Here is a 26418-nt window from a genome sequence, read left to right as displayed (position 1 = left end):
GAATGTGCGAAGTTTTGTGACGAGTGTGCAATATTAAAAAAGAGTGCATATATATGATTTAAGGTAGCTCATTACACTAAAATTAAATTTAATGGCTCGTTAAAACACCTTATGAAGTATGATTTCACCATCGGAAGACCGGGGTTCGAATCCCGGCCCCGACAAACCTAAGTCAGTAAAACAGGTAGTGACAGTTCCATCTCCAAACGCTCGGCATCAGGAGTGAATGCAGTGACGTAGCTAAGTTTGAAATATTTGTAAGCAGGGGGTCTGGGAACTGAGGACATTTTTCGTAATATGTAATAAAAATTTAACGAAAATATTTGTAAGCACGTGCATACAGTGCTACTGTGTAGCTACGCCACTGGAATGTGAGTCACGGGTGCTTACCTTAAAAACGGATGTCACAGTGACACCGATCTTGATGACGTCTCCATATGAGTGAAGACGTTAAACAAGATACAATCAATCGAAAGAGTGATACAAGCTCTCAAATATTTTATATGAATTTTTATGATTTTCTCCGGAATGATAAAAAGGCGTTTTGTTTGCAAATAAGAGATTCTAGAGTCCAAATTTTGCTGTGATTTGGTGCATGATATGAATATCTAATAAAACATGCCTGAAAGATTCAGATATAAACATTCTACTTTTTTTGTTTTTGGTTTTTTGTTGTTGTTTTTTTTAGAAAATACTTATGAAAATTGAAAACGTTGTTAATGTTTTTTTTTAAATCTATGGATGAAATCTTAAAAAAAACCCAAAAAAACATGTCGATTAGAAAAGAGATATATCGAAGAAATATATTATAAAAAGAAATTGAAACTTGAAAAATATTTTAAAAACATTAGCAAAGAACGTTTTCAATTTTCATAGATATTTTTTTATTTAAAAAATTAGATCGTCGATCTGAGTCGTTTAGGCATATTTTCTTAGATATTCATATTATGCATCAAATCATAGCGAAATATGGACTCTAGAGTATCTTATTTGCAAACAATGTACTTTTTATCATTCCGAGGAAAAAAAATTCATATCAAATAATTGAGAGCCTGTATCATTCTTTCGATGGTGAAATCATACTTCATAAGAGTTGTTTTAATGAGCCATTAAATAAATTTTTTGTGAAATGACCTACCTTAACCACACCCCAAATAAAATAATTATTGCATAATAAAGCCGGGCCGGTCTCGGCGTTTCGGTGGAAACTAAGATAAAAGAAGACAAAATAATTGTCGGAACGATGTGGTACATGTAAGCATCCATTTAGTGTTAACAATAAATTTCCGATTATGGATGCTAAGGTTTAGAAGGGGCAGTAAAAAATTGGGATTTTCCTTATCATGGGCGGATCCAGGAATTGCGGTTAGGGGGCGCAACTTCATGAGGCTGGGAGTTACCTTCACTGTGGGCCCAGGGAGCGAAGCTCCTGGATTTTACAGATTTTATAAGACTTGAAATATGTCTCCTATGTAGTCATTTTAAATATTTTCTGTCATTTTTCATATTAATAAAATAATTAATAATTACGCAGATTTTAAGGAGTATTGGGGGATGCAAGTTCTCTCAGTAAAAGTGATTCAATAAATCAAAAGATTTTGTCATTTATGTCTCCGAGAGTGGAAGAAATAATTGCTTTTATACATCGAAATAATGAAACATTGTTAAGATAGATCAATATACATTGTACCAAAATATATTTAATAGATCGTTAAAGCACCTCATGGTGTAGAAAGAGTGATACAATTTTTTACCCCGGAATATTTGACAAATACATGAATATATTAAATAGAAATGAAATGGCGAAAATTGATAAATATTGTGATTTTTCAAATTGGAATTCAATCGAAATTAATTTGATGCCGATCAAAATTATGAAAAGTGGTAAATCAACGTTCTCTGTTGTAAAATGGTTCACAAATTAAATGAATTCATTACGCAAACTAATTTCTAGTGGTAAGTACATCAAACAAACGGTAATTTCATTATATTTTTCTATCAATTTTAATCTAAATAGTATTTTATTATGATAAATGGTACTTTTCCCACGGGTTTAACTTGCAATATTTCTGATTTTGGCCATTTTGTTTCAATACCTTTTACAAAATTTGTTTGTCTAATTTATCTTTTTTTCTCCCCATTTCATATGTATCTTGAAGATAAAAAAAAACCCAACAAAACAAATGGCGGTTTTAATTTACATAAATATTAGAACGCTTCCCTGGGTATTCTTGGCATGGACTGTTAGACAAAACACTTTTTATATTATTCCGGAAGAAAACGCACTAAAATCATATAAAATAATTAAGAATACCCAGGGAAGCGTTCTAATATTTATGTAAATTAAAACCGCCATTTGTTTTGTTGGGTTTTTTTTATCTTCAAGATACATATGAAATGGGGAGAAAAAAAGATAAATTAGACACCCTTTTGATGGTGAAGTCATACTTCCTTAACGTGCCATTACGTCGCAATCAACTTTAATCAAAGAGGTACAACTCTTGCATGTACCTCAAGAGCTCAGTTTAAAGCTAAAAGGTTAACATCCACAGTAAAATATTTTTATTTTTTTCTAGGGATTAAAGATTTTAAATTATCACCCTGATACAAACTATTTACGAGCCCAGGCGGTTTCTAATGTTAAAGATATATGTATTTCTATAAATGTTGAAATTGTTGATCTTTACAACGCTTGCGTTATGGCCATTTATGTAAAACTGATCTAGAAAGAGATACAAAATGGCTAGTATGAACCTGGAATGATAGTTTCTTCATAAATGGGCTGGCCAGTCTGCATGACCTCCACTTGAATATACGCCTCTGAAATAATGGATACACGGATGAATGTGGCCAAGTCCATTCTGAGAGAATTGATCGATTACGTTGAAAAGATGAGACTCCGATCGTCCACTCAAATGACAGGTTTGAGGAAAGAAAGTAATCTGGCAAGGCTCTGTCTGTAAATGCATAAATGTCAATGCGATAACTGGACCTGAAAATTGAATGATGGACTGTTTATCGAATATTTTAACTCAGAGTTATCTGAAGTTATCTCTCTTTGTCTGCAACTGCTCTTAATACAATCTGCATACTGTAAAAATTACAATGAAGTGCAAATTATGATTGCTCGCGCATAGACGAGTAAACCGGATGGGAAAAAAATCTTTTTACCTTGTCTGTGTAGAATGTCACATAAGTGCGTTTATGATGACGAGATGAATAGTTCAGACCAGCCAATTCCATTCTGTCACCGATTTGTGGGAAGAGCGTGTACCCAACCTAGCGATATAAAAGAAAATACTCTCATTGGTGGCCATCCCTCCACCCGGATAGCCTACCCAACCCTCCCCTATGGATCCTTGTTACCTACTCTACCTCCACCCGAATTACCTATCCAACCCTCTACTCGTATTACCTACCCAAACCTGCACCTGGAATACCTATCCAACCCTTCACGGTCGTGGTAGATCGTTCGCTTAATAACCGAGAGGTCGTGAGTTCGAGCCCCGCTCTTGTCATGGCCGCGTCCAAACCTAACGCGTAAACATGGGTAGTGATTGCTCCTTCACCAATCGCTCGGCATTTGAAAGTGAGATTCGCGGGTATTTCGGATATGACCTCAAAAGCGGAGGTACCGTGTTGGCACTTTAAAGAAACATCACTGCTACGGCCCTGAGCACTAAGCATAGGTCTAAATTTGTTATACCACACCTACAACTGGTGACATCTCAATGGAAAACTTATACGGTACCAATTTTGATGCACCAGATGTGCATTTCGACAAATAATATGAATGATTAATTCTTAACGGGACGTAAAATAAACAGACAACCCGAATGGCCTACCCAACCTTTCATTCGAATTACCTATCCAACCCTTCACTGGATTACATGTACCTATCCAACCCACCACTGGATTACCTATCCAACCCTCCACCGGATTACCTATCCAACCCTCCACCGGATTACCTAACCAACCCTCCACATGATCACATATCCAACCTTCCACTGGATTACATGTACATATCCAACCCACCACTGGATTACCTATCCAACCCTCCACCGGATTACCTATCCAACCCTCCACCGGATTACCTATCCAACCCTCCACTGAATTACCTAACCAACCCTCCACTGGATTACATGTACCTATCCAACCCACCACTGGATTACCTATCCAACCCTCCACCGAATTACCTATCCAACCTGCCACTGGATTACCTATCCAACCCTCCACTGGATTACCTATCCAACCCTCCATCGGATTACCTATCCAACCCTCCACCGGATTACCTATCCAACCCTCCACAGGATTACCTAACTAACCCTCCACAGGATCACATATCCAACCCTCCACTGGATTACATGTACCTATCCAACCCACCACTGGATTACCTATCCAACCCTCCACCGGATTACCTATCCAACCCGCCACCGGATTACCTATCCAACCCTCCACTGGATTACCTATCCAACCCTCCACCGAATTACCTAACCAACCCACCACTGGATTACCTATCCAACCCTCCACTGGATTACCTATCCAACCCTCCACCGGATTACCTATCCAACCCTCCACTGAATTACCTATTCAACCCTCCACCGGATGACCTACCCAATCCTTCATCCGTATTACCCTCATAAAAATACTAGTAATGTTTAATCGGAACTCCCTCAGATTGTTTAGTTTAGTTGGAATATACCGAATTTTCTCGTCAACGTCAGAAAGATACTAGTCACTTGATTACATATACATGAACCGCAATAATCATCTTAGACTCTGAAATGGTGATATATCTTACAATGTTCTCTTTCCATATGCCAACACCTAGATCAAATAAAACAATACTGACATGGATAGGATCATCGAACTTGGTATTCATGGGTTAGAAAAGGAGACTAGGATTGTGGATTGTTTTTCAAGGCCAAAGGTACACGGGCAATTATTTAGAAACAAAATAGAAAGCTCAGGGTGATCAAAGTTGGTGCACATATTCCACTACATGTATCATAGACTATTTGTATTGTATGATGCATTGTTTCTGTGAGTCTTTTTGTTACGGGCGTCTGATTGTTCCTCCTTCAGCCACTCGTGGTAGAATAAAGAGTATCGATTGTAATAGAGTTTAGATATACACGAATTCCTGATGGTAAGAAGGTATGGTTTTCTCAGGGTCAAGGCCATAAAGATGCATTCTTGTTTGCATGAAATGCTTTTAAATCAATTGCTGTTCACATAATCTGTAACTGTCAGAGCCCCCCCTTTTTTTTTTTTTTTTTTTTTTTTTACCAAAGAGTGATTTGGATGTGCATCCTTTCATTGATTGTTATGTGAGCGTTGCTCTAGTTTATGTTGTGATTTCTTAACACCCTGAAAAACGCCCACTAAACGTGTCTAGGTACTTTACCTGAACATCAATACTGTCAAATATATCAATCATGTGTCGGGATGCATCCATTGTTTTTCCATTCCACAGGAAAGGTTGGCTGTGTCCCCCACATTGCCCCCAGTGCCAGCTGACGGAGAAATGAGTCAGTAACTTCCCACGCCTCTGCTTTTGGGCCTCGTTGTATACATCTTGCAGACGGTCCAAGAAAGTCGTTCTCTGGCTGACGTCATGGGAACATTTAATTGAGGCGTAAGCTTCGTTGTTAACAGCAACCCCGTCAAACTTTTCTAGGTCTGTTTCTAAATAGTACAGGAAGAACTAAAGCAAAACAGTTTCTTTAAAGGACTAGTATGTCTGCATGTTTACTTCAAATTAAATCTTTTTCTGCGAATGTGTAAACATTCAACTTATTTTTAATGTAACAAAATGCTGAATAAGCGTGAGCACTACGTGCCGTCCAAGTTTTTTCCCCAGCCATGTCACGTGATGCATGTACAGGTTTTTTCAGTTTTAAAACCCCCCACCTAATCTTAAAACAAGACGAAAGGAATGGACTACTTTAAAATGACACAGCAGCTTATGTTTTATATCTTATTAGTGGGTTTTTTCTTTCTTTTATTGATAAAATGATAGAAATCATATCAATGCCGATTTTGAGCACTTTGACTACATTTTGCTCTCAGCTGCACTTAGAAAATCATCCGGAATTCAGAGGTTTCATTCAGGCCGAGTAGGACGTTTGAATACATGTTATTAACATCACGTAATGCAAAAGTGTTGTTTTTATTTTTTTAAAGAGAAAGTAAATTATTTAAATGTCCCTCAGGGAACCCCATTTGAATATAGCTTTTTCAAGTATGGAATCCCGTTTCTGATAATTAAGTGATTGTTTTAAATTACTACTTTAACGATAACCAGTTCCGTTAGTACTTAAATGCGTTTTTAAAAATATTGAAGTAAAAATTTACATTGAGATTTTACATGTAGTTCGCGCCTGAATTCTATCTTGCTTTTTCTCGCAGTCTGTAAAATTCAGGGTCTACCCACCGTGCTCTTTCTGCAACGTTTGCATTGTATGTGCATGCTTCTGAACAATATTTTGGTATGAATAGAAAAAATGATTTATATTGGTGATAAAACGAGAACTTTCAGCTTTCAAAAAAAACCATTTTCCCCGCAACGTTCATACATTCAACTGTGCAGCAAAATCTAAGAAAGTTGTGGTAAAATTAATTGTCATTTCATTATTTTTGCACAAATTGAACTGCAGTGACTCTTTAAGTTATGCTATGTTCGTATATGCTTACTTGTGCAGTGATCATTATACCAGACAACATATGGAACCATCCGCCGTTCTGAAACATCAGCGTCACTTGCGGCAAATAGTGCATATATATTTAGATTCGACACATGGGTATGACCCTCCAACAAGGTCGTTCTTAATAAAGTGATATCGCTACCAGCACAGCTGTTTGCATGGAAACCTGGCTTTAACTTATGATATATGTCTGCTAGATATATACTAGAGACCTCGCGACCAGGAAGATTGCAGGTCGCCCATAACCACTGTCGTTTCTCTCGAGTATTCCAAGTATGGGTGAAACATGGACTATGCTTGCTATCCCAGGTCAAGAAATCAGTTTGGTCACATCCGGGGATTTGAGGATCAAATCCATCTCGCCAAACATACATGGCATACTGCTTTCGTTCATTTGTTGTGGTTCCCGTTAGAAAACACATGGTTCCCGACATCAGACTCAGAAACAGCACAAAATTTCCAATCATTTTCAATGTGGTGACGCTAATGGTTTGTGTTGCGATATAGATATTCGAGAAATGTGAAGGACAGAAAGGTATTATCAGTATTGATATATTAATAGATATTGTTCGCGTGAGGTGACGTCACGTCGATGAATGTTTTCAAATCTCAAGAGAGTAGACAACTAGACATCAGGTTGTTGTGGGAAGTAATAACACGGGCACCAATCAATCTACTGCATAACCAAAAGTCGCATCATTGACATCCAATTGTGCAGTAGACCCCCTAGATTCAGTTGCGTTGGGGGTAAGTTGACCCAGATAAAGGAAATTGGGCCTCAGAAAGTAAAAATACTCCCCTTACTTTCACAACTTTTGGTTGTGCAGTAGATCGATGGGTGGCCGTAAATAAGAACCCGGTTTTGAAAAGAATATATTGTAAAACACACTTACATTTACAAATTAGGATTCACAATTGAATAAATTGGTGTGGTTTTCCAAGACGTAAAAGTATGGATTGTGTATATTTACATGTAACACGTAAATATAATTATAATACAGAAATTACTCCTTGCTTTCATTGTTTATATGCCGCCCTAGTACAAACAATTTAAACATTTATTTCTTAGGTCTATACATGAATGTTTTGGGTGTTTTTCGTGTATTTTCTTTATCTATTTTTTTTTTTTTATGCTTCGAAAAACTCGCCATAAAAAGCAGGCCCCATTTTGACGCAAGCGTGAGTTTCTATATATGAAGTACTATATAGTATTTCAAAACTATCAACAAATCATTGGTGAATGTAATTATATAAATCTTTTTGTGCGGAAATTTTCACAAGTAATGAGTCTTGTTTACAGATGCTTTCTTTATGCTGACAAGGAGGTGGTCACTTAATAAAGACAAGCTATAACATATATCCACGTGCATCAGCAGAGGCAGTAAATTTTCAAAGGGGGTTTGCGACCCAGTTTGTACCTTTTCCGGCCCAAAAAGGAAGCCTTCGAAGATCCTAAAATAGCAAAAATGACTTTGTTTTGTTTATAATGTTCAACCAAAATGGGGAAGCGATTGCAACTCTCATAAATCCTATAGATCCGCCACTGATTGTAACCCTCATAAATCCTATAGATCCGCCACTGATTGCAACCCTCATGAATCCTATAGATCCGCCACTGCTGCCCCATATATACTAGAATATGTTCGTAAAACACAATGATCCCCGGCTTGGGTATCATTTGAAGAGGCAAAATGCTTGATCAAGTTTAATTTCAACTGGTACCAGCTATTAAGTTTACAGAATGTAACAATATCGATAGAAGATGTCCCAACATTAAAGTAAATGTATGTACAGCTACCGATAGTGAAGATGAATACGAATTGAGATTCTCGGGAACAATTTGAGGTGACATATTATAATCATATATTTTAATAAAACCTACGTTGTGATACCTAAAAGTTGTCAACAACTTCATGATTAGCATTTTAAAACTTGTTGAGCATTATGCTCACTGATAAAGTAGTGTGGAGTTCATGATTGTTTACAACTACAGTACTACCTTCGTATTTCAGTCTTATTTTTGCAACATACAACGTTTCTTCTCTCCTAATCAGAATGGAAAGGAGTTCAGCAATTTTTAATAGCTAAATGCTTAGGGCGAGGAATGTAATTCAACAACTCAGTTAAAATTCTATAGTATGACGAGATGTAACAAATAAGGTAAACTACCATCCAAGAACAAAACATAAATTCGAATGCACAACAAAAATTACAGTATGTGAGATAAAACAGAAAGTAGCGTTTGCGGAATATCTAACGAATCAGTGCACAGGGATTTGCTCTCGTTTAAAAAATATAAACAATAAAGTAATGTACTTTAACAAGGGTCAGGACATAATATCGGAACCCCCCTCCCCCGCTTCGAACTTCGTTTTCCTTGTAATTTCGCCTAATCACCGTTTCAGATCTTTGTAAAAGTACCTATTCTACAAAGTCATGTAAAAATTATCTCATGTACCCCACAAATCCCCCCCCCGGTGTATTTACTTACGAAGGAGCACAGAAAGGACAACTGCACCCATTCGTAACTTTCGGTATGTAGCCTAACGTAACAGCACAACACGATAAATAAAAGACTAGACTTTCATAGAAAGTTGATTCTTCAATAAATATTAAAAAGATGCTGGAGCTCCTCATTGACGATATCTTCGTAGTCTTTGGTGATCAGGTCTGTTGGAATTCCCATGGGTACGAATTGTGCTCCTTTATTAGCTGGCCTGTTTTGTTATTCTTATGAGGCAGAATTTATTTAAAAGCTTCTACATGAGAAGAAAAAATCTCTTGCTGTGGCCTTCAATTCTACATTTAGATATATCGACGACGTTTTATCTATTAACAATAATTATTTTCATTCATGAACTCGAATTAAAAGACACCACAAAGTCGTCAACATCTGCTTTATACTTAGATATTTTATTGAACATAGATGTTAACGACAAACTAAGAACTGAACTTTATGAAAAACGGGGACTTTAAATTCTCAATCGTCAACTTCTCATATTTATGTAACAATATTCCATTTTAAAACTGTATGGTCCGAATTACAACTTTTTTTCCCATCTCGTAAAAACGCTATTAAATCATCGCACGTATGTAGTTATGAGGCTGTATGAAGTATCATACATTATTTCACCTGTTTTAACCAAAATTATTTGATTTTAAATCGATGTTTACAAATAACCACGTCACGCTGCCATTTCAAGTGACAGTCACGTGACCAGTTCAAACTTTCAGATTACCGGTGGTCTTATCTGTGTAAAGCTCTGTATTTTGTTACAACAGTACCGTGCCATAAGTTTAATAGAAATAAGAACATCAAATACCTCTTAGTAATTCGTTGTTTTACGCTCTTTCAGCCTTAAAACTAGACAGTTGCGTATGAGTTAATACATCATGTTAGGATTCCCCTGACGCGTGTGGGTCTATTTATAGACGTCTAACACTTTAATTTATGCGTTATCTGGAACACCTCGGGCCTTTCACCGAAAACACCGTGTTTTGGGTGAAAGGCCCGGGGTTTTCCGGATGATTTATATATGTACCACACTACATTTACTTTCTAAATAATATTCTCATTGTTTTCTTACATGCAGGCCTGGAGGTTATAAAACTTTTATCGTACTCATACTCAAACTCAGCCATTTTTGTTTCGGGTATAACTCTGAGCAAGCTTTGAAACATACTCGAAACATCTTGAGCATGTACTCCATTTGAGTGTAAGAATGATTTTATAAAAGTTTTATAACCTTCGCTTTTGAGTATGTGTACGATTTAGAGAACATAGTTTGAGTCGTGAGTATGAGAATGTGCTCAAAAAAGTTTTATAACCTCCAGGCCAGATGTTTTCAAGCATGTAATTAAAGGAAAGTTAATAACAGTTACTTTATAATGTAATTAATCTGATTTAACGTAATTATGTACAAAAATAATACATGAAGATCGGGTTATACAGCTTTAACCTGCATATGGTGTTTATGTCTCTCGACTGATTCGATAGAAAGGACTTGTTCTGCATATGGTCAGTTTTTAAATCGAAGCAGGCTACCGACAAACAAGTTGATGGTGCAGGGGTTTTAACAGTCTCGTTTAACGTCAGAATTTCGCAAATTTTATGGTCGTTATAAGGATTTAGTTTGCCAATACAAGTCATCGGGTAAAATGTTGTCTGACATGTTTTATACCAATTGAGGCCAGATTTTGACTACAGATTACCCCGTTTACCCGATCGAGATATACATGTAGGGCTCACAGGGGATGCGATCGGTCGACAGGGGATGTTTACTTATCCTAGGCACCTGATCCCACTTCTGATATATCCAGGAGTCCGTGTTTGCCCTATTCTTAATTTTGTATTTTAGATTGGAGTTATGAGATTGATCAGGTTAATTATTTTCATCTTTTCATTCATGTACATTTCGAATGTACTTCACAACAAACTCGCAAAATGATTCATGTAAGATGTGTATTTTCACAATATTATCAAAGCATACGTTTGTTTAAGAACTGAAATCTGCACTTGTCTTACTTATTTCCTAATTAGCAAATAAATATTAAAGGACTTGATAGGAGACTCAACAAAATATCATGAGCTCCCACCATGTCCAATCTTATGCTATACATGTATACACTGGCCAATCAGAATGTTTATACTCTGTCTTATCACTCTTATGCTATATGGACTGGCCAATCAGAATTTTAATGTCCTGACTGTTCTATGCTATATGAACTGGCCAATCAGAATGTTTATGATATGAACTAACCAATTTGAATTTCCATTTCCAGTCTTATGCTATATGGACTGGCCCATTAGAATTAAGAATTTCCATCTCAAATCCTATGAACCGACCAATCAAACTTTCCACTTCCAGTCTTATGTTGTATGAACCGACCAATCAAACTTTCCACTTCCAGTCTTATGTTGTTTGAACCGACCAATCAAACTTTCCACTTCCAGTCTTATGGTGTTTGAACCGACCAATCAAACTTTCCACTTCCAGTCTTATGTTGTTTGAACCGACCAATCAAACTTTCCACTTCCAGTCTTATGTTGTTTGAACCGACCAATCAAACTTTCCACTTCCAGTCTTATGGTGTTTGAACCGACCAATCAAACTTTCCACTTCCAGTCTTATGTTGTATGAACTGGCCAATCAGGATTTCCACCACAAGAGTACACTCCTCGGAAGTAATGTATACATGGTTGTACAGATTCAAGTCCTTCTTTTACAAACTGATCGACAATATTATAGAGTTCTGCCTCTGATTTTTCAGACGAACGACAGGTCTCAGGAAAAAACGACGTGTGGCAAAGACCCGAATCAGCCTGAAAAAATTAAAAAGTTTTCCTGTAAGGTGATGGACTGATTCATGGCAATGACATTCAAATAATCGCCAATATTATATGAAGTTCAGTAATTCCCATGTTGAAATAGACCGTAACAAATAATGACACTCCTCGTTAATACCTCTTTTATTTTTTTTATATACTTAGTGCTCTTACATACAGCTCTTACAGTGCTGTTAACCAAAAAAAAAAAAAAACCAACAAAACAACAAAAAAACCTGCTGTTTGTTATTATACCTATGTCCTTTTTATGTATTTAATTATTCCTAAGGGTTGTTTTAAATTGTTTCATATGTTATTAGGGTAATCATATCATATCGCTATATATTGATAATAATATTTATGCATTTTAATTCTGACACTATGCATATTTTATTCACATGTATGTGCACATCGATTTTATATTATCATTTCTTTCACATTTGTAAAGCGCTTTAGAGAACTAATGTTGATAGGGCGCTATATAAATCTTTTAATTACAATTACAATTTTAGAATTTTATTCTATACACTTCTTGAACCTTTGTACGTTTATGCTCAAGTACCAAGCATACTTTGTGGTCAGTTCGGAGTGTTATACAAGACAATATATATTTAAAAAATTAAAATTGTCTTATCAAGAACCACATGGATACAGTGTTTCAAACTAGTATGCAAACATAACCTACCATATATTTTTTTATGTTACTCTCGGTCGGTTCAGGAAGGGGCCACACGATTGGGATTAAAGTTTTAGATAGGAATACATGTATATAGGAAACGTCTTTGAAGAACCACAATGCTACACTATATGAGTGTACAAAGACTAACAATTTTGTCACAACATCACCCCTATTATACAAGTACATGATTGTTTAAAGTTTTACATTGGAAATATACATGTTTATAAAATTCTTTATAAATCTTTTTTAAAGACCCACAAGGGAAAATAGGTATTCTCGTGTAATGTAGATTCAAATCTAATGACACTGCCTCTAGAATCATATTATGATAAATTGGGATTTGATATTTTACAAAGGAAAGTGTAATTGCTCAGGTGGACGAAGTGATCCACGGGCCTCTTGTATCCTATATTTCAGCTAACTTGCATGTGATCTTAACAGTGTAAGTTAAGGATCAACTACCTATTAAACTAACTGGTACTTTAAAAATGAACAGGAGAAACTATTTATGTTTAAAAACATGACATGAATGTAGCATATTGTGTGTGATATCATGTGATATAAATTATTTTCAAACATTTTGTGTGCCGTTCTGACACTGTAGCAGTGTGTGCTGTTACATTCAAACACGTGATATGAATGTAGTATTTTGTGTTACGTTTCAAACACGTGATATGAATGTAGTATTTTGTGTTACGTTTCAAACACGTGATATGAATGTAGTATTTTGTGTTACGTTTCAAACACGTGATATGGATGTAGTATTTTGTGTTACGTTTCAAACACGTGTTATGGATGTAGTATTTTGTGTGTTACATGTACGTTCAAACACGTGATATGGATGTAGTACTTTGTGTGTTACATGTACGTTCAAACACGTGATATGGATGTAGTATTTTGTGTGTTACATGTATATAATATGTACATTCAAACAAGTGATATAAATGTAGTATTTTGTGTGTTACGTTCAAACAAGTGATATAAATGTAGTATTTTGTGTGTTACGTTCAAACAAGTGATATAAATGTAGTATTTTGTGTGTTACGTTCAAACAAGTGATATAAATGTAGTATTTTGTGTGTTACGTTCAAACAAGTGATATAAATGTAGCATTTTGTGTGTTACGTTCAAACAAGTGATATAAATGTAGTATTTTGTGTGTTACGATCAAACACTGTAGCGTTGTGTGCTGTGTCACGTTCAAACACGTGATGGATATAGCGTTTAGTGTATGCTATATTTGAATACGTGTGAACGTTACCTTATTTGTATAGAGCGTTGCGTAAATTTGTTTCCCAAGAGTCGAGGCATAGTCTAAACCAGCTATATGCATTCTGTCTTTAATCGTAGGAAACTTCGTAGATGCAACCTGAGATTTGTGTAAAATGAAAAACATATGCATTCACAACATTAGAATACCTCTGCTGACATATTCTATTTAATAACGAAGAAAATGGAAACAGAGAAATTACCTGGACATCGATGCTGTCAAATATGTCGATCATGTGATGTAGGACATCAACGCTTTTACCTCTCCATGGAATTATTTGGGTTTCTCCGTTACGACGACCCCAATGCCATCCGATGGAATAATGCGTTAAAAGACGGTCGCGCACTTGCTTCCGAGCCTGGAGATGAACTTCCTGTAGGCGATCGAGATAAAGCGTCACAATGCTCACATCCCCCGAGCTCTTGACTTTATTGTATGCTTCATTATTCACTGCTACGCCATCAAATTTTTCAGCATTTGAACCTATAGTGAGGAAACAACCTACATATAAGACTGATAATTTACACCACAAAAACATATATAGTTTATATACTGTATAATAATTTACTCACGTGCGCAATGGTCATTGTACCATACTACGTAAGGAACCAGGAGACGTTCTGAGACGTATTCATCACTGACGGCAAACAAAGCGTAAATTTTCAAACCAGGCACCTGTTCGTGACCTTCAGATAATGCTTTTCTCAACAAGTGAACGCCACTACTTTCACAATCCCGTAATAAGAATGATGATTCTAAATTGTTCTTCACATCCGACAGAAAAATTGTTGAAATTTCACGATTAGGAGTGTTGCAGGTCGCCCACAACCATTTCCGCTTTTCTTCTGTATTCCAAGTATGTGTGAAGCATGAGCCTATCTTATCCCACGATAGAAAGCAGTCCGGCCCAGAACCAACGACGATGTTGGGGTCGAATCCCATTTTCCAAACATACATGGCATATTTTCTTCTCTCCATTTTCAAAACATTTGGTGAACAATGGACTGAAAATAATCAAGAGAACCGGGGAATATTGAAACCTCTCGATTCACATGTGACCTACATTATATTGGTCCGGTAGAAGTATACATCTGTTAATAAGCAGCTAACGTACAGGTACATGTTTCTATGAATGAGATGTTGTTTGTTTTTGATATTAACATCAAGAAATACTGGAAGGGACACGTGGATAATTTCTTTAACACGAATTTAAATCCAAACAACACCTACCCCTCAGCGTTAGACAATGATAAGCCCCGTGATGAGAACGCGGAAGTGTTTACTATTTATTCAGGAAAGACAACTCGACCGGGCTTTAGATAATTTAACTGTATAAAAGAAATTTTAATTAGAACTGGTAATATCCATATTTGGAACGATCAGCATGTTGATGTTAACTTTCATTAATCTAAAAAGGTTAAACAGTCTTTGTATAACCCTTTTGTTGAAACCTGGAAAGATGAAATATATAAATCGTCCAAGTGTTCTAATCATAGGATGTACAAGACAACTTTTGGTTTTGAACATTATTTAACTACACTACCAAAAATTTATTGTATTTCTTTGTTGCTTTAGATGCAGTAGCCATAAATTGCCAATTGAATCTGGTAGGTTTTTAAGTATTGATAGATTTGAACGATTATGTACTCTTTGTAACAAACTAGAGCTTATTTTCTTCATGAAAGGTGTAGATTCTTGCCAAAAACGCTGAAACTGATTGTCAAAATACTATTAGCTATAGTGAGTTAATAAACTGTAAAGACAAATATACTATGATAGGACTTTCCAAATTTATCAAGTAAGTATTGTCCATATTTTTATGATATTACCTTCCTGTTGTGTTTCATTCACTGTGTTCAACATTGTTGTTGTTGACTTTATCTTTTTTGTACTATTATGTTCCATGTGGAGCCTTTAGTGAAATAAAAAGTTTCAAAAAAGGTAGTGGCATCCAAGTTTAAAATGACTTTTTTTTTTAAATTACAAAGATTAATGAACTCCACAAGTAACTGTTTGTACAATGGGGCAATTCCACAACAGGTGATAAATTGTTTCTTCTTCGTTTTTACACAAATTTGAGTTTACTTTGCCGATTTTAAACAAAAAACTATTTGTAGTCAGAATGTAATGATTAATTTTGTATAGAAACCATTGTAAGATCATGTATTACTTTCCACTGTTTTTTGTGATGTTGAAATATCTATCCCATCTTTTTTCACCAACTGGCTTCACCATTTGTTTATTAAAAATTTTATACATGGGTTTAGATCCCTTTTTTATTAATACAAAAACTTTGATATTCAATGGAATATATGGTTTAAGGATTCTTTCCTCTCTATAGAAATTAAATTTCTTCATATCGGTCAGTATGGCTTGCATAATTCCTGTGTAAGTTAAATGGTTACTCTTAATGTTGAATTAATTTTGAAGTTTTTCAAGACATGATATATTACTATTTGTATCTAAAAAAAAAAATCATGGGCAAATTTTCATACCAAGACTTTCGAAACGCAGACTGATTTCCAATTCTAATTCTATTATTATACCAATCCATAGTGGTTGGCATGTATAATCTTGCCAAGTTTCAATGACATAGTTATCTTGAAATAAAATACAAATCCAAAGTAAAAAGATATAAGAGGTTTATAATCTCTTTTGATATAGCTTCCATTTATAGACGTTATCTGCATGGAATTTTATATTGCACTTATAGAATTTAATTTATGTCTCTATACCACTCTACAATATATAAGTATCGATAGAGCGGATACTTTCGTGTAAAACTGACTTCTTATCCAAACTGATGACCCCGTCGAACAATATGCCATATTTTGATATCTCTTGTATATAATTATGCGAATTTCTTGATTATACTCGTATAAAAGTAATTGAGATACATATTATATAGGCGTACGTTTTCATTTTCTCATCAGCAAACAGGCACATATGATTTTGTTAATAGACTAGAAACAAAACGTCATAGTTTTGAAAGATTTGGTCAGGGTGACAATACCGGTATAAAAATCATTTATTTACATAAAAAAAAACCACATAAATTTTACGAACGCAATTTCATCAAATGAATTTATATGCAAAACCCGAAAGCTGTTGCGCGTAGAAGGTTCCAGTTTCAGAAAAGAAGAGTCATAATGCAATGTAAACTTATGCATTCCGTTTATCATTCCATGTTTGGTGCATATTTGTGATGTCAAACATGTAAATGAAAATCACGTCATTTTTCTTGTAGTTCCGGGGTCATAACACTTAGACAAACTCACTTAAATTGAACTTATCTAAAATCCCGTGGGGATCCGGGTTAGAATAGGTCCTCAGTACCCCCTTGCTTGTCGTAAGAGGCGACTAAATGGGGCGGTCCTTCGGATGAGACCGCAAAAACCGAGGTTCTGTGTCACAGCAGGTGTGGCACGATAAAGATCGGCCATAAGCGCCGAGCATAGGCCTCAATTTTGAAACCCTTCACCGGCAGTGGTGACGTCTCCTTATGAGTGAAATATTCTCGAGAGGGACGTTAAACAATATTCGATCAATCAATCAATCTGAAAATTAAAATTTTTCTGAAAGTTGGTTCTGAAGTCTGTAGATCAAAAGTTGAAATGTAACTTTCATAGAAGGGATATATAATGAAAAAGTGAGACTGAGATAAAAAGTGAGTTCATAAGTTTTATATCGTACCAGAGTCTGGTGTCAAAGTAGTCTTAATTTGTACCATTCATGAACAAAAGGCAGATAGATGATGAACCCCCCGTAAATTTCACGGCCATATACCGCCAATACCGTACCTTGTTCTTTCATTTGTGAAAATACATGAGGGTATAAATTGTAATGCTTCACGCCAGTATACTTTTCATGCGTCGCAGTTATTGCCGTCACTTATTTTCAAAAATGAAATTTATTTTAAATAATATTCAAAGGACGATTCATGCAATTACCCATCTTCGCTAGCCAAGGGTGACGATCCACGGTGTTTCTCTAACTCTAATAGAGAAACCATCGTGGATCGTCACCCTTGGCAAGCGAAGATGGCAATTACCTTACTTTTGTAAACAGGCGGTGTGGAACTTGTTTACATAAACAGTATGGTTATACAAGTCCTACTGAACATACATTCATGAAAAGCGGAGGTCCTGTATCATACCTGGATATGGGCGTTGGCACGATAAAGAACCCCTCGCTAACGGCCTTGACCGGATTTGGCGCCTCAATTACGTTCAGATGGTGACGACCCATTCTCGAAACAACAATAAAACAATATAAACAAAATATACATTTTAATTAAGAATTATCATATATTTCAATAAAAACATTTACATTCTATTGTTGAAAAGGAGTTTTTCCAAACATTTAGGCATCAAGGAATGCTTGAGATCACAAAAAGTAGTTTTTCACCCTCCTACTGAAAACGCTGAATATCTACAAAAGAAAAATAACACTTGGAAAACTTATGAAATGCAAACTGCTTTATTTACAAGTATAGAAATGGCTTCATATATTACGTTTTAAGAACCAAGATCTTTAAATTATCAAGAGAATTTTGATAATCGGTAAAAATCAAAGGGCCGTACCGTATTATTGAATAACTAAAACGAATATGACTGCTTTGGTGTGGAAATAAGATTTCAAAGCTAGTTGTTTCTCCACAATAGTCATCATGAAATTATTATTTTTTATCAGAGTAGACCATTGAAAATAATTATAATGTACACGAGAGCTTGTAGAACTACATGTACAAAAAACTTTTAAAACGCGAACAGACATTTTCAAGGTGCATAATGAAAACATTTAAATATTTTGTGAAAATTATCAACATTTTGAAATTTTAAATTCTATAGATCCAATTCAATTCCATATAATATATATTATTATAGATTAAACATGTCAGTACACCTTTATCTGATGCAAGAACTTACACGTATTAATATTGCTTGCCCGATTTCTATTTTGATCAAACAAAACATTTTAAGTTGACTCACCAACCAAATAAAAATATAACAAAATAAATAAATAAATAATTTAAAAAATGATATCAAAAGACGACAAGGGCAATTGCTGTACGAACCGAATTTAAATTTCAACCAAAGAACTTACATTTGTTTGTATAATGGGGACTCATTCTGGCCCCCGAGTCAAACTTTCGCTTCAAAATTATGCTCACTAGTGTGCAAAGAAATCGTTTTACGCCCTATTCAAGAAAGTAACGTACATGTAGTTGCTTATTCTTAGTTTGATCAACATTACCTAGATTACGAATTTTGACATCATATTCTGATTTAGAGTATCAACTTTTCCAAGCAGTTTTTTCTTTCAGCAAACATCAAGCGTGGCTCAGACAAACTATATACATGTATTATGCATTTGATAGATTTTTTAAACTCGCAAACGAAATTAAGAATTTCCAAACTACGTTTTATGTTTCCTGAAAGAAAAGATTAGGATTGCTTAAGTACTATTATATCAATCGTTGACCCGTTCGTTACCGTATAGCCAATGCATCTTTTCACTTTGACAACGCTCCATATTTGGTAAGGATTACGCGAACAGTGGTATCAAAATAACGGATTGAACGGAGTCTCCATTCATTGCGTTATTTGTTTTCAGGCACGTATGAATAGATCGCGTTTTCGGATTTATTGATGTCGAAATTCTCGTCCAATCAACACAATTGTAATAAATTGGAATTATCATACAGTATTTTGAGAGAGAGAGAGAGAGAGAGAGAGAGAGAGTTACTTACGGACCATTCCTGGCAGGTGTCATCAGATAACCAGCTTTGGTAGTCAACAACTTGAGCTGGTATGGAATCATTATACAGAGATTTGCAAAGGTCACAAAATCCTCTTAAGAATCCCTGACCAATATGATAGTTTTGCCGCCATTCAAAATAACTATTGTATTCCGTATCGTTAACAGCTAGATTATCTAAAAATTTGGCAATATCCTCCATTGTGGAAAACTCATGAACATTAATATAAGACTTAGGGGGAGCATCACCCGGAATTTGTTCTGGTATCCAGTTAACTAAAGGTATACTTTCTCTTCCAAGAGCACTCCAGAATTTTTCTGACACATACCCCTTGCAATTACTATTTTCAAATGCTATAGCGAATCTGTAAGGTTTTAATATGGCGTCACAACTGTTATTCCTCGGACAAATAAGATTTCCGCATCTACCGTACAGATCGATAGGAGTGTATTTTCTTAATTTCTTCACATATTGAAATCTTCCAGCATCATCCACACAATTACTTATCACAGCATAAGTCATTTTGGTCTTCCCTTCTGCAAAATTTTTGCGAGGTTGTTTTTTCAGTACTTTAGATTCTTTCTTCTCGCGTGGCCAAGAGTACCCGTAAGTACCTACAATCGTGGAATCTGTTTTATATGAATAAGTCCAGTTAAATACATATCGAGAGTACATCAGCGTCCTTCCATTGTAGTACTGGTGAGGGGGTGGTTCGGCATTATGTAACACCCACACCTGATGCGGTGCTCGATATTTTGGCGGAGTTTCCCAAAAATATAAATCTAACAAATGGAAGACAACCGCATTGGCCTCTTTAATGGTGCCCTTGTCAACGGTCACTGTGCAATTGTAGGAACACATAGTATCCAACGTTTGCCGGACATACCCTGCCCAATCAACGTCGTAGAAATATCTCGTCCACAACAGAATGCGTTTCTCGGTCCCATTCACCCAGTGTTTTTGATTGAAGAAGTATACATGACGCTGAGGTCCATTTGGGTATACTTGATAAGAAATTGATAGATAACTGGAGAACACTAAAAGGCAGGTACTAACAAATACGATAGAACACAAAAATAACTTTATCCGCTTTCGATGAGAACTTGAGGATATGCTGTGGCATTCTTTTTGTATGTGTATTTGGTCCTTCATTTCTACAACAGAGAAAACCAGTATACAATCACTGACAAAATGCCCTCCAAATTAGGATATGTTTATGAGGCTTATTGAACCACTTACATTTCGGTTCCAGCCTTCAGGGCAGATATTAGTCTCGGGTTGATATGGGATGCGAGTTTTATCATTTTGATTTCATTCGTGTACTTATCTATATATAATTTCAATTTCAATGTAAGCCGACTTTTTAACGGGACAAGAAATATTTACAAGCTTGAGTACCCCTGTGGTATACTGAGATTTCTTTCAGAAATAAAATTGACACGGTTGAGTGAAAGAAGTACAGATACGTTTATTGATTTCTCTAGAAAAGTGGGTGAGCAATCACCTAATGAATCTAACATTGAAGTAACGGGGGAAAACCGTCGTCAAAATAAGAGGGGGGGGGGGGGGTTACAGCCTTTTGTTATATCTGCTTTCCCCTTTATCTTTACATGCAAAGTTTGATTTAACGGCTGTACCACCACCACCGGTTAGTGGAATAGTGGGGAAATAAGAACTCATGTAATGAAGGTTGAACTCTGCCCTCACCCCTCCCTTTCAATTGAGGATTTTAAGGTTTGTGTAGACAAAATACCATTTACGTTTATTTGAGTTTTATTTTCTTGTTTGATACAATTTTTCATTCACAAGGTCAACGTCTTTAACAACTGCCCTCCTTTGAAAAAACGATGTTACATATGTGTGCTTGTGTCGTAGGGAGTTCAAGTGTACAGAATGAATTTCAAAATTTTATTATCTAATCCGCCTCACGCCATATTTTGATCTATATTATTCTATGTGAGGTACATTGTATGGGGTGGTGCAGAACTATTATTTCGCATTCATCGCGTTTATGTCATTCCCAGGAAGTATTTATACGGCATAAACGTAACTTCTGGTAAAGTTACGTTGAATGTAAATAGCCGATATGTACGTTGGTTCTACGCATCTTTCGTGAAACGGTCGTAACGTAGTATTTACGTAGTACTTTAAAAATACCATGTCGCTACGTCTGGACACGTTTACAAAACATAGTTATAGGATAATCTTTAATATAAGTACAGTATGACACCTAGACTTTTTAAAATATATACATATTAAACTTCAAATGTTATTAATTTTCTCACATTATCTATTAACGACAATCAGATCCAATCCAGTATAGTTTTAGCGTTTGGATAGTTTTTCTCAAAAATATGCAGTGGCCACAGTCAACAGCCAGATCAAAACATGTATGAATCATTGCCTTTTGTAATGATTTATTTTAGTTTGAGGAGGAATGCTATACCAGAGAAATTTTATGTGGATTAAAAATGGAGGACATATACAACATTTTGAAATTAAAAACTTTCAAAAGTTACTTCATTTAGTCAAAAAATGCAGTTTTAGTATATTTTTTTTAAGGGGCTGAAAATTTTCAAACATTATTTTTACATTTTTAGCTCACCTGAGCCAAAGGCTCAAGTGAGCTTTTCTGATCAAAATTTGTCAGTTGTCTGTCGTCGTCGTCGTCGTAAACTTTTCACATTTTCGACTTCTTCTCAAGAGCCGCCAGATCAATTTCAACCAAACTTGCCACAAAGCATCCTTGGGTGAAGGGCTTTCAAGTTTCCCTTTCAAAGTGGAGATAATTACAAAAATGCAAAAATAGGGTGAGGTCATTTAAAAATCTTCTTCTCAAGAACCACTGGGCCAGAAAAGCTGAAATTTACATGAAAGCTTCCTGACATAATACAGATTCAAGTTTCTTCAGATCATGGCCCCCTGGGGTTGGATGGGGCCACAATAGGGGATCAAAGTTTTACATACAAATATATATGAAAAATCTTCTTCTCAAGAACCACTGGGCCACAAAAGCTGATATTTACATGAAAGCTTTCTGACATATTTCAGATTTCAGTTTGTTAAAATCATGGCCCCCGGGGTAAGATGGGGTCACAAGGGGGATCAAAGTTTTGCATACAAATATATAGGGAAATCTTTAAATATGAGCCAAGGTGACTCAGGTGAGCGATGTGGCCCTTGTGCCTCTTGTTATTGTTTACAATGCACAACAAAAGTATTTCTAATGGTCAACCAAAACTGGAATATCAGTCGGTGAGTTGCAAATGAGATACAGCACTCACAATGCTTTGTTGTGTAAACAAGGCCCGTGCCATGTGCTTGTTTACATATAGATCGCTAAATAGAAAATAGCATGTTTAAAACAAAATGAGATTGCCAAACACTAGAAACTGCTTCTTCAACAAAAATGAAAAACGCAAATACCCCTATCTAGTGATCAGTCATCCAAAAAAATTACTTTGTTAAACGCCACTCTGATTCCATGCAGAAGTAGTAGTACTCTGAAGTTGAAATAAAAAAGTATGCTGGAGTTCCTCATTGACAATATCTTCGTGGTCTTTGTTGATAAGGTCATCCAATAGTCTGTTGGAATCCCCATGGGCAGGAATTGTGCTCCTTTGTTGCCTGACCTGTTTTTATATTCCTATGAAGCAGAATTTGTTCAAAAACCTCTACGTAAGAAGAAAAAATATCTTGCTGTGGCCTTCAATTCGAAATTTAGATATATCGACGACGTACATGTATTATCTATTAACAATAATAATTTTCATTCATATGATATCCCAATGAACTCGAAATAAAAGATGATTGATTGCTTGATTGATTGATTGATTGCTTGCTTGCTTGATGTTTTTCCGCCACACTCAACAATTTTTCAGTTATGGGGGGGGGGGGGGGCGCACAGTTTTTATTGGTGGAAGAGAGAACCCAGATACAATATACCTGGGAAGAGACCACCGACCTTCCGGAAGTAAACTGGGAAACTTTCTCACTTACCGGCGCGAGCGGGATTCGAACTCACGCCGACAGAGGTGAGAGGCCGTGTGATTTTGAGCGCAATGCTTTAACCATTCGGCCAAAGACACCACAGAGTCGTCCACTTCTGCTTCACACTTAGATATTTGATTGAAAGTAGGTATTAACGGCAAACTAACAACTCAACTTTATGACAAACGGGATGATTTCAGCTTCTCCATCGTCAACTTCCCAAATCTATGTAGGAATATTCCATTATCACCTACATATGGTGTTTATATCTCTCAACTGATTCGATACACAAGAGCTTGTTTTGCTTATGGTAAGTTTTTAAATCGAAACAGGCTACTGACAAACAAGTTGATGGTGCAGGGGTTCCAACAGTCTCATTTAAAGTCAGCATTTCGCAAATTCTATGGTCATTATAGCGATTTCGTTTGCCAATACAACCTATCATTGAGCCAAATGCTGTCTGACGTGTTTCATACCGATTGTTAGACCGTTCTTGGCACTCTGATTTTGACTACGGATAACTCCGTTTACCTGGTCAAGATGTAGGGCTCATGGCGGGTGTGACCGGTCGATAGGGGATGCTTACTCCTCCTAAGCACCTGATCCCACCTCTGGTGTATCCAGACGTCCGTGTTTGCCCAACTATCTATTTTGTATTGCTTACTGGAGTTGTGGGATTGATCACTGTTCGTTATCTACACCTTTCATAAATTTGTTAAGAATTAACTTGTAAATTGAAAAAAAAAATCTGCTTTAAACGAAACTTTCACTAGTATATTTAACCTATGTAAACAAAAACAAGGCACGAGCCTTGTTTATATATCAAAGAATTGTGAGCTCTGTATCGCCCATGTACCCCGACAACTAACATTCAAATTTTTGCTAATCATTAGAAATACCTTAGTTAAGGATTCTAAACATTAAAAATGGAAAAATAAAATTTGAAAATTTTCAGCTCAAATCGTGTCCATGCCCCTTTAAAAACTCATGCTGGACTCGAACCCATGACCTACAGTTCAGCAGTCGACATGCTAACCTACTGATCTACTCAGATAGGCAATTAAATATAAAAGGAATAGACAAATATTGCTGATATTTATATTTTCAAAAGGAAGTCAGTCATAATGAGGATATAGTGTGGGATACCTTCTGAATGGCCTATGCATGTGGTCGCATCGATGTTTCCAAACAAACGAGTAAAAAGTTAACAAAAAAATCCCTTGTTTTCAGGATTCCAGATAGGTTTGGATAGTACACAGCTCCATACAGAGGCATTGATCCGCCCATATGTTTGTACATCCAAACACTTGGGATTATCGACTTTATAAGTATAAATGAATTGCGTGAATGGCCTGTGTAATTTTGGAAGTATTTTACAGGGTTTGCTGACAATAATTAACGTACTCTTGGCATATTTTAAAGCCAAAAATACCTCATATTTGCACTGTACAACCCTACGAGCTCAATGAATACATTGACCCCTTCGCTAATAAACGCCGCCTTCTTAAATCTAGGGAATGTGTCAATAATATGGTTTATTTGAAATATGTCTAAAAAAAATTAAAAAGTTAATTAGAATTGAGAAAAAACGGTGCCTAGAGAGAACAAGAAGAGAGTCTACGACATAACCATGTTTTTTAAGGTCAAAAAGTAGAACTTCTCAAAGTTATTTATGTTCTCTATCGCACGTTTCCATATTTTGTATTTAATTAGTCGATAAATGAATGAATGGTCAATCAGTATGACGATCTACACCGAATTGTATTTTACACAGTCCAATCACATTGCCGTAAAATAAGTACTCACCTGGTTTGCTTTCTCCAGTGGTAAATCTTATGTAAAGTTGAACTGATGAAATGTCAATACTTTCCTCCAATCAGTCATTACGATGAGTTGCAAAACTTTAGACATGAAATATATGCGCAACAAACATACACAACTCGCGTGCTAACAAAACAACATATTCGATCACAGATTTCGAAATGTCACAATAATTTCAAAAGCGTTCAGTGACCGATTCCTTTAGTGCTTTAAAAGTATTGAGCTCCGATCGATTGAACAAGGACAACATTTCCAGTTCTAACATCAGCAATTAACAGAATTGATTTCCGATTATAATGTATAACCACATCTGTAATATTTACACACAATATCACTTTCACCCAGCATTTCGCATTTTAGAATGAAATAATGATATTGCAAAATACCCTCTACAGTACGGGTAACGTTTCGTTAAATATCCTTTGTGGAGTCGCTAGACTGAATGGTATACGTGTACATTTAAGATTTAGTTAAAGTTGACTACTTTACGCATTTGTGCTTTCGAGCTCCGACGGGTAGCTGGGCATTTAAAATTAACTTCAATGTTTTTGGTTTCTCAATACGAAATACAATTCAGAAAACCTTCAAACAGTCATGAGTCAGTGCAGAATTACAGATGTATAAAGGGATAACATTACCAAACAGTTTGTAGACAGCGACCCATATAAACATTATTTACTCGCAATATTGCCGATTTCATACTCGCTTTCCTCGCTATATTTGGATATTACATCGCTATTTGTATGTACTGGTGGCGAAAACATACAAAACTCGCAAAATTTGTCAACATCGATTTAAATGTTGCCCATGGTGAATAAATTAGGCCCCTAAAAGCTGAGTTTTTAATAATATCTCACAATACTT

At 35.9% G+C, this 26418-nt stretch overlaps 2 protein-coding genes across 13 annotated transcripts; both read right to left on the bottom strand.

Moving 5' to 3' along the window:
• Window positions 1–2547: 2547 nt before the first annotated feature.
• LOC125645610 (uncharacterized) lies at window positions 2548–9450 on the bottom strand. Its single transcript, XM_048871226.2, has 4 exons — window positions 6697–9450; window positions 5408–5688; window positions 3172–3279; window positions 2548–2957 (listed from the first exon to the last, which is right to left on the bottom strand). Exons 1-4 carry the CDS (start codon window positions 7172–7174, stop codon window positions 2772–2774), a joined length of 1053 nt encoding a protein of 350 aa, XP_048727183.1. The 5' UTR covers window positions 7175–9450; the 3' UTR covers window positions 2548–2771.
• Window positions 9451–11152: 1702 nt separating this feature from the next.
• LOC125645608 (alpha-(1,3)-fucosyltransferase fut-5-like) lies at window positions 11153–26121 on the bottom strand. 12 transcript variants are annotated; one of them, XM_048871227.2, is made up of 8 exons: window positions 19089–19182; window positions 18312–18413; window positions 18139–18231; window positions 15812–15894; window positions 14555–14986; window positions 14185–14465; window positions 13974–14081; window positions 11153–12030 (listed from the first exon to the last, which is right to left on the bottom strand). In XM_048871227.2, exons 2-8 carry the CDS (start codon window positions 18350–18352, stop codon window positions 11836–11838), a joined length of 1233 nt encoding a protein of 410 aa, XP_048727184.2. In that variant the 5' UTR covers window positions 18353–18413; window positions 19089–19182; the 3' UTR covers window positions 11153–11835. The 12 variants fall into 12 exon arrangements, 8 of the variants coding, with proteins under 8 accessions (XP_048727184.2, XP_055996266.1, XP_055996267.1 ...); XM_056140291.1 differs by adding an exon at window positions 25540–26022 and having other exon boundaries at window positions 18139–20897; XM_056140292.1 differs by lacking the exon at window positions 15812–15894 and adding an exon at window positions 25540–26019 and having other exon boundaries at window positions 18139–20897.
• Window positions 26122–26418: the final 297 nt, after the last annotated feature.

The sequence above is a fragment of the Ostrea edulis genome, chromosome 6 (genome assembly GCF_947568905.1).
Source record: "Ostrea edulis chromosome 6, xbOstEdul1.1, whole genome shotgun sequence".
Classification (NCBI taxonomy): Eukaryota; Metazoa; Mollusca; class Bivalvia; order Ostreida; family Ostreidae; genus Ostrea; species Ostrea edulis.
The sequence above is the reverse complement of the archived record's forward strand: the minus strand, read 5'-3'. Positions and strand labels throughout refer to the sequence as shown.